The sequence below is a fragment of the Schistocerca americana genome, chromosome X (genome assembly GCF_021461395.2).
Source record: "Schistocerca americana isolate TAMUIC-IGC-003095 chromosome X, iqSchAmer2.1, whole genome shotgun sequence".
NCBI lineage: Eukaryota > Metazoa > Arthropoda > Insecta > Orthoptera > Acrididae > Schistocerca > Schistocerca americana.
The window spans coordinates 192,173,728-192,183,378 of NC_060130.1; the positions used below are offsets into that span (position 1 = coordinate 192,173,728).

Consider the following 9,651-nt stretch of genomic DNA (forward strand, 5'->3'; position numbering starts at 1 on the left):
GCTATTTATGACTCTCCTTCCTTTCATGAATCAACATATCCTCAAATACTCTGGTTTATGTAGCTGATTGATTTTGTACTATATTCCTACTCATAATTGAGTATATTCCTCTGGTCTGTACCCATCGTCGTATTTTTAGAGTCGGTTCACTCATCGTACACTTAGGCTCTGAATTTTTTCTCGTCTCTTTTTAAGGCTTTGAAGGTGTGATTTTATGGATGTGTACTTACAATTTGTAATTATAGTCTCTGTACTTATTTCCATAGTGTAGTGTTATAATGTTTTGACTTTGTATTATTTGTCTTTTAACAGTATGCTCCACAGATCTGAAAAGCTGAATGCCATGCCCTGACATATGTATAGATTATGACTTGTATAGCAGATATTTTTCTGTTTTCTGTAATATGTTATGTACCAGATACTTCTATACATCAGTATTCAACCTTTTGGCATCATTTTGTACACCGATTGTCAAACTTTATAGTCTGTCACAAAATATTGTAAACAAACAGTTTCAAAATTTTGTGAAGGGGATACTGTAAAGGGACACCATCCTCTAACATTACCTTTATTCAACAGAAGTTATAGATACAAAAAATACTTTCTACCTTTTGAACAGGTTAATATTGTCTCAGCTATTTAACTGAAAGAATTTCATATGATGTTGTATATGATGTATTATATTTCAGGTCCGCAGGGGGCTCCCGTCTTGGGAGTATGTGGGTGGCAACCACACGGGCCCTTAGCTAAGCCTGGCATTACTTCCACTTACTTGTGTCAGGCTTCTCCTGTTTCCTTTCCTATCCGGCCCCCCTCGGCCAACTCTTGGTTTCTTCGACCCCAACGGTATTAGGTTTCCGAGGCCCAAGGGTGTCTTTCACTTTCCTCTCTAGTATCTATTATCTACCCTCCGACCCAACGGCGAAGCGAGCGGAAGAAGAATCTTATATCCCAGGTTCTCAAAGAACGTGGAGGCGGAAGAGGTCATGCCAGATGAACTGGCTGTAAAGGCGCCGCTCAGCCATCATAGAGCTCGCGGCAGTTCGTTGCAGTTCTGGTACCTGAAGTCACATGTCACATACATATGTGCCGTGATGAATTGTTCCAGAATTATAGTGTGTGGGTCACTTCCTCGCAAGCTGTAATCCACCTTAAAGAAATTCACGCAAATGGCAATTTCTCCTGTCATTTTCTCTAAAGACCAATGGCGATGGGATAAGGACGATGGTAGCAGGCTCCGAGTGAGGCTGGAAGCTACTAGTCTGGACCTGCACACTGGCGGCAGGTGTGTGATGGTCGCCTTCCTGAGAACCCGTGTGACTACTCGGGAATCCGGTCCTGCATATGCGACTGGGCAGGCCTATTTAGGATGACCGCTGCCCACCCTGAATGGGGAAGGCCCTAGAAAATGTGGGCTAAACATCGGAAGTCACACTTGAACCGGGCTGGGAATCCGCACCCAGTAGGTCACTCCTTATACTGCAGACAAAATAAAAGAAGAATGAAATGATTATGACAATAGGGACATGGAATGTCAGGACCCTCCTGGACGTGAACAATTACAGACCAGAGAGAAGAACCGCTCTTATCACCCAAGAACTAGCCCGTCTAGATATAGACATAGCTGCCTTGAGTGAGACAAGACTCTCAGGTGAGGGACACATTAGTGAGGTACGTTCAGGGTACACCATCTTCTGGAAGGGAAAGGATGCAGGAGAACCACGCATCCATGGTGCAGGATTTGCCGTAAAAACGAAAATAGTGAAAGATCTTCGACTTACACCTGTCTCAATTAATGAAAGACTGATGACTTTTAGAGTACCCATTGGTTCAGACAGATTCATCACCTTCGTCTCTGCATATGCTCCTACTTTAGACAGTGATGAAGACACAAAGAATCAGTTCTACCACCAACTGAACAGTACTCTCTCTAAAATACCCATTCAAGATAAATTAATTTTACTTGGTGATTTCAATGCCAGAGTGGGAAGGGACAACCGTTTTTGGAGAGATGTCATGGGTAAACAAGGGGTGGGAAACTGCAATGCAAATGGGTTGCTACTTCTTGGTCTATGTGCTGAGCACGAGCTTTTCATCTCCAATACCCAATTCCATTTGCGTAACCGTTATAAGACCACATGGATGCACCCACGCTCCAAACATTGGCATCTTATAGACTACATTATTACGCGACAGCGTGACAAGAAAGACATTCTCATCACAAAAGCAGCACTAAACATCGATGAGTGCTGGACGGACCATAGACTTTTAGTCAGCCATTTCAGAGTACCAAAGTATCGCAGGCCACGATCCCACTTTTCAAACCCACCACGCAGAAAATTCAACATAAGCAACCTGAACAACAAAAATGTTCGCTCACACTTCCAAGACATACTGTCCGAACAACTTAACAAAGCTCCAGCAACCACAGATGACGTCGAACAAGAATGGACCACATTAAAGAACATCATCAAAGAAACTGCTGAGAATGTTGTTGGTTGTAGTGCACGGAAAAGAAGTGACTGGTTTGATGACAACCACGGAGAAATCCAAGCCATCATCAATGCAAAGCGGGATGCTTACCTATCCCTTGCTCAAGATCCATCCTGCGCAGAAAAGAAAGCACACTTTCTAGAACTCAAGCAGAAATGTCAAAGTGAAATACGAGTAATCAAGAACAAATAGTGGCAACAGAAAGCCACAGAACTCCAAAATCTTTCTGATGCAAGGAACCTGCGTGGCTTTTACGCTGGTATTAAAGAGCTGTATGGACCTATCTGCTCATCATCAGGAGCACTTAAAGCTGCTGACAACTCCACCATTCTTACTGAAAGTCAGGACATCTTAAATCGTTGGAAAGAGCACTTCAGCTCACTGTTAAACAGCCCTTCTACTGCCGCTGGAGATTTTCTCAAAAATGTCCCACAGCACCCTCCAAAACCCTGGCTGGCTGATCCTCCAACTTTTCAAGAATTTTGCAAGGCACTCAAGAGTGTGAAACCTGGGAAGGCTCCTGGACCTGACAGCATCCCGATGGAGCTTATTGAGGGTGGCGGCTTGCCTCTAAAAACTAGACTCTTCTCACTTATTACATTAATGTGGGAAACCCGCAAGGTACCAGCTGACTTGAAGAACTCCACAATTGTCACCATCTTCAAAAAGGGCGACAGAAGCGTCTGTGGTAACTACCGGGGAATATCTCTACTCTCTGTCACTGGAAAAATTTTTGCAAGAATCCTTTTAAATCGCCTCCAGACACTTTCAGAGACTATACTACCTGAGTCTCAATACGGGTTTCGACCTTCAAGAGGGACAATTGACATGATCTTCTGTGCACGACAACTACAGGAGAAGTGCAGAGAACAGCAAAAGCTTTTACTACTTGTTTTCTACGATCTAGAAAAGGCCTTTGATACAGTTCCCAGAGAAGCCATGTGGATGGTCTTAAAACGCTTCGGCTGCCCTGAACATTTTGTTTATCTGATTGAAGCTCTCCACGTTGATATGACTGGACAGGTCCTCTGCCAGAATGAAATGACTGGTGAATTCCCAATAACAAGTGGGCTTAAACAAGGATGCGTTCTTGCACCTACATTATTTGCATTGTATCTGGCAGCTATGCTTTACGAGACAACCGTAAACAATGCAGGAATAGAACTAAAGTACAGGTTTGATGGAGGATTATTCAACCAGTCCAGACTCCATTCAAAAAGGTTCACCAGTACCACTCGTGTGACAGAGCTGCAGTATGCTGATGACAATGCCTCTCCAGCTCATTCACCTGCAGAGTTGCAGCTGTCAGTTGATTCCTTCAGCAGGGCGTACAAACGATTTGGTCTCTCCATCAATATTTCAAAGACAAAGGTGATGGCGCCGCCAACTCCTGGCTCCTCTGTTCCTGACTTCAGCATATCCATCTATGATACACTCCTGGAACAAGTGGACCATTTCCTCTACCTGGGAAGTATACTGTCATCCAACTGCTCATCTGGAAAAGATGTGGAGAATAGAGTACGTGCTGCACATGTAGCATTTGGTCGTCTTACAAAGCGTGTCTTCCTGAATAAAGACCTAACACTGTACACCAAACTGATGGTGTACAAAGCTGTAGTCATTTCCACCCTGCTATATGGTTGCGAAACCTGGACGTTGTATCGCTGCGATCTGAAGAAACTAGAACGCTTCAACCAACAGAAGCTAAGATATATCATGAACCTGAAATGGGATGACTTCATATCCAACACGGCTGTTCTAGAGAAAGCAAAAATGCATAGCATGGAAGCTCTTATCATTGGGCATCAACTCAGATGGGTCGGACATGTCCAGCGGATGAAAAATGACAGACTTCCACGCCAAATGCTGTACAGCGAAGTGAGCACAGGTAAAAGGCCACGAGGTGCCCCTCTCAAACGTTATAAGGATCAGTACAAGAAAAATCTGAAAAACTTGAACATCGATCCGAGTAACTGGTCCACAATAGCAGAAGACCGAAGTCGCTGGCGCTCAGTTACCTCAAATGCTCTTCAAAACTTTGAGCTGGAACGTCGAAGAATGGAGAACGACAAACGCCAGAGACGTAAACTCCTCCAGGCTCAGCCACGTCCTCCACCTTCCATCAGCTGTAATGTCTGTGGCCGCCTGTTCCACGCTAGGATTGGATTGCTAAGCCATCAACGACACTTCCACGCCTGAACCGTGACAAAGGAAATCTCAGGAGAGAAATGAAAACTCGGATACGAGTATCAGCCGACGACGATGATTATATTTCAGACTAAAATGCACAAGGAGAAATTATTGTATTACTTTATCACAATCTATATGTATTGACACTCTATGTACAGTTACAATTACTTTTCTTTTAGAAATATTTTAAATTACAAAATATCTGGCATACTTAAAATTCCTATTGTTAATTGCACAATCTGACAATATTTATTTCCGGTCTCATCTATAAAATGATATAGCTTGGTGAAGATCCCTCTTTTGTCAAGAAAGTTTGTAAACTCTTTTTGTTTTGTAAAATCTCTTGAATATTTTTAGTACTGCAGAATGAAGTAGTAGTGGGTATGGATCTGATGGAATTGAATGAGATTTTAATTTTGGCAATAACAATGCAATTCTTGGCTTTATGGAAATGGAAATTGTAAAGACAGTGTGATATCAAAAAAGCACAAAAATAGAAATTACACAGCAGACTTACTTAATAGTTAGCATGTAATTTGAAACCTACAGAGTCAAAAAAATTTAAGCTTCAAGAATCAACCCCTAGATGTGACAAACTAGAGCCAACAATAAGGAAAGAAGATATGTAAAAAAGTTTATTCGTAAATCTTACTTCTCTCAAAGCTTATGAAACCGGTCAATTATTTATAAGAGTGAAAATCAACTGGTGATGCAAGGGAGGGTAAGATTACACAATTCAATGATTACCAGGATCACCCAGGCCATTTTAGATGGTTGGAATGAACAGTTTAGGGTCCATTGAGCCAAAAATGATGGGAAACCACTCCTTTTTGACTATCATAGACCACTTTTTGTGTTACCTTGCAAAGATTACAAATCAGCTAGCAATTACAGTAGCACAAGCAATTGTGAATAACTGGTTACTGAAGTTTGGCATCCCCAACATGATAATCACTGAACAGGACACCATCATTATGTCAGAGATAATGAAACAGCCATTACATCCATCACACATCTGGAAACAAAGAACCAGTCCTTGCACCTGCAGTCTAAAGAGAGGACTGAACACATTCACCAAACCATAGATAAGGTGCTGAGCTATTACTTCAACAGTCACCATAATGACTAGGATGTTTAATTACCCTGTGTAATGGCTGTGTATAATTGAAAGGCGCACATTAGTGTTGGGTTGTAACCATATAAGGTGACACATGGAAGAAAGATGCCATAACTTTGTGAGGTATTAAACCTATGATATGGAAAAAATGGGAAACATATGGAATTATCGCAAAGCATTAAAAGATATAAGAAAGCAAATGCAAAAGGCAAGCAATAAGGCATTCGATTGGCAAGAGAAAATGGGACAGTATAAAGTTAAACTGCCAGAGTACAGAGCCAAGTGAAGGGTAATGTTAACTGGCCCCTATAACCAAAGAGTAAACTGAAGAAATTTATTACGCAATATTATGGGCCATATCAAGCTGTGGAAATGACATCACTAGTAAACATTCCATTGCAGTTTCTGACACACAAACCATTGCTCAGGTGGAGCACAGTTAATCTTTTAAAGGTGCTTCAGATACTACTACAATTGCCAGCACCACTACTTGGAAAGAAGATAGATGGCAAGAGTAAAGGGGAGTAAAGAATCAAACTCGCATGCAGGCTGCACACAAGATACCATATGCTCTCAGGTCACGCACATAAGTGGTTTGTATGCATATTTCATGAATATTTTTTGTATGATTTATTGTATGGGAGATATGGAGTACATGATAAACTTCATGGTAGATTCTGTTGTGTTTGTATAGTTCTCTTATTTTTCTGTTAGTGTTTTCACTTTGATCTGTTTTCTAGTAATAGGCTTGGTATGAAGTGCAATACAGGAGTGGAACACATGTATATCAGCAAAACAGAATGAGTTATATCATGTCTGGTGTATAACAATGGACCATGGGCAGTGTTCTCATGTGGGGGACGTAGGGTGATGCAGATTCCATTTCCCCAGGTGGTGTTGCCACCAAAAATGGGCATGAGTGCAGTCTTTGCAAGGAATTTTGGTTACTTGCAATATTATTTTACTTGTGCATGAATTTTTCTTGGGATAGGGTGTTCATTTCTTGTGGTTTCATGTCAAGAAGAGTATGCTTGGATTATGGGAACCATTCCAAACTGTAGTATTTTTTGTGCACTTTTTATTGTTATTTGTACTGTTTATGTAGTGAGCTATGGGTTGTGTATTCAGTTTGAGGGTGTATCCAAAATTATGTTTGTTTGTTCTAAATAGTGGAAAGCTCTGGAGAAATACACACAACTAAGGACACACGAGGTGATGCTGATCTCCAAACAAGGGGGATGCTATGTGTTAATGTTAGTGGATGAGATTTGTCAATGGCAGAGAGGATGGGTTACAATATGCCTAACTCAGATGCTCCAGACTGACACAAAGGTGTGTGAGAGTAATTTTTGGTTGGTCAGTTGGTTGGTTGGTTGGTTGGTTGGGGTTGAAGGGACTAAACAGCAAGGTCATCAGTCCCTTGTTTCAAATGTGGTCCATTCAGACAGTCTGACATCTCAGAAAAGTCAGAACGATGAAAGGAAAAGGCTAAAAAATGTAAAAGTGCAGTCGTGCCGTCAACGGTAAAAACAAAATGAGGGAAGTCAGCAAGAGAGCAACTCCAAGGCTAAGCTAGAAGCAGGAAATATCCCACCTCTGAATGCTTTTAAATAGCAGGTGGTCTTGCCTCTACTGCATCAGCCACTAGAATGTAGACGTGTGTACTGGAAAAGGAGACTAACTAATTCTAAAAAGTGATAAAAACAGAGTAAAAGGGAAAGAAAAGAGGATCTTGGCCCTGCCCCAACACCAGAGTGAGGTTAAAAACCTTAAAACTGAGAATAAAAACCACTTTCACGGAGGAAACTGAGAACCAGTTCGACCATCTGGGACCTGTCAGCCAACATTAAAGGTAAAGTTTGGGGAAGTCTGTACTTAGTACGCAGAGCCAAAGGAAGGCAGCATTCCACCAAAATTCTGAGACCAAGGGATGGCAGGAAAAACACTGGTCAATAGCCAGAAGGCCACTCATTAAGTCCGTACATAACAAAACATGGTTGCGTTGGGACTGTTTAATAAAGGTAAGGGCCTGGGAAACTGCCATCAATTCTGCAGTAAACACCCCCACATGTAAGTGAGAGTAGATGATTTTCCATGTCAACAGAGAATGTGAAGGCATATCCCACATGATCAGCAGATTTAGAGCCATCAGTGTAAAAAACAATAGCATCCTGAAACTCCCATAAAATTTGGCGGAAAAAACAACGGAACACCATCGGGGGAGTGGAATCTTTCGGACCTCGAAGCAGCAGGTGGGTGATGTCCACGGTCTGGGAACAAGATAGAATAGGAAGGATGAGTGAGAGAGGAATGGACAGCGATTGCATAAGAAACCAAAAGCTGGGACCGCCATACAGAAAGGGGGAAGGGGGGGGGGGGGGGGGGGGGTCCCAACTTCCACAGGAGTTTATCAACAGGGCTAGTATGGATGGCACCAGTGGCCAAACTGATACCACAATGGTGGACCAGATCCAGGAGGTACAGTGTGGAAGGAGCAGCCGAACCATAAACTTGACAACCATAGTCAAAGCGAGACAGCACTAAAGCCTGATAAAGGCAGAGAAGGATGGAGCAGTCCGCACCCCAAAAGGTTTGGTCAAGGAAGCGAAGGACATTGAGTATATGGAAACACCCTACCTTCAGGAGTCTGATATGGGGCAGCCAAGTGAGCTTGCTGTCGAAAAGAAGACCCAGGAAATGAAACTGTGGGACCACAGGCAATTGTTGTGCATCATGATAGAGCTCCAGATCGGGGTAGATCGTAGTACGGCGACAGAAGTGGACCACCCATGGTTTTAAAGGAGAGAATTGAAACCCGTGTGAGGGGGTCCATGCAGAGGCACGCCGTATAGCTCCCTGGAGCTGCTGCTCTGCAGAGGCCATCGAAGAGGAACTAACCCAAATGCAGAAATCATCCACATACAGAGCAGGGGGTGACCAAAGAACTGACAGAGGCCACAAGGCCATCAATAGCAATGAGGAAAAGTTCTACACTCAATACGGAACCCTGTGGGATGCCATTCTCCTGGGTCTGTGGAGAACAAAAAACGGTACCAACCCAAACCCTGAACGACTGATGGAACAGAAACTGGCAGATAAAAATCGAGAGTGGGCCTGGAAGACCCCACTGATGACGTGTAAGTAAAATGTGATCGCGCCAAGCCGTGTCATAGGCCTTGCGAAAGTTGAAAAATACTGCAACCAAATGGGGTGCTGGGAAAAAGCCTGCAAAACTGTGGATTCCAAGTGAAGTAAATGATCAATCAGAGACCGCCCCTCTTGGAAACCACACTGGTAAGGGGACAATAGACCCCGAGATTCGAGGATCCAAGTGAGCCGACGGGCTACCATCCATTCAAGTAACTTGCAAACAACATTTGTCAGGCTAATTGGCCAGTAGCTTTCGACAAAGGGGGGTTCTTACCAGTCTTAAGGACAGGAACCATGATGCTATACCTCCACTGAGAAGGGAAGTCACCCTGGAGCCAAATACAGTTAAGGGGCTCCGGAAAGGCTCAAAATCATGAAAAGTTCAATTTTTACTTTTTTGCGTTTTCTGAATCTGTAGACTATTACCTTTTAATAGACATATAATTTATTCAATTCCGAAGACTACAACTATTTTTAAATTTTTTTTGAAATGTGTTCTACATGGGCGTGACCCACTGTGGCGCTGTTAAACTGCTGTCAAATGGTGTTATTATTAACGTCCGTGTTCATCAGGTACATTTTAGTGATGTGAGATAAAGTATGTGTTGTGGCTAATCTGTGATGGTTCAATATATATCGCTGGTGTGATTGTCGATTGTTTCATGTTTATTTAATCTGTCGTTATCTCAAAAATATTCGTA

The 9,651-nt window shown here is 42.6% G+C and overlaps 1 protein-coding gene across 1 annotated transcript; it reads left to right on the forward strand.

Annotated features, from left to right (window-relative positions):
• The first annotated feature begins 1,512 nt into the window (after positions 1-1,512).
• Positions 1,513-2,685, forward strand: LOC124555901 (craniofacial development protein 2-like). The gene has a single exon (XM_047129959.1). The coding sequence runs from the start codon at positions 1,513-1,515 to the stop codon at positions 2,683-2,685; it is 1,173 nt and encodes a 390-aa protein (XP_046985915.1).
• The last annotated feature ends 6,966 nt before the right edge of the window (positions 2,686-9,651 follow it).

Excerpts from the sequence above, each read along its gene's own strand:
- LOC124555901 (XM_047129959.1), top strand. The coding sequence starts at position 1,513 with ATGACAATAGGGACATGGAATGTCAGGACCCTCCTGGACGTGAACAAT.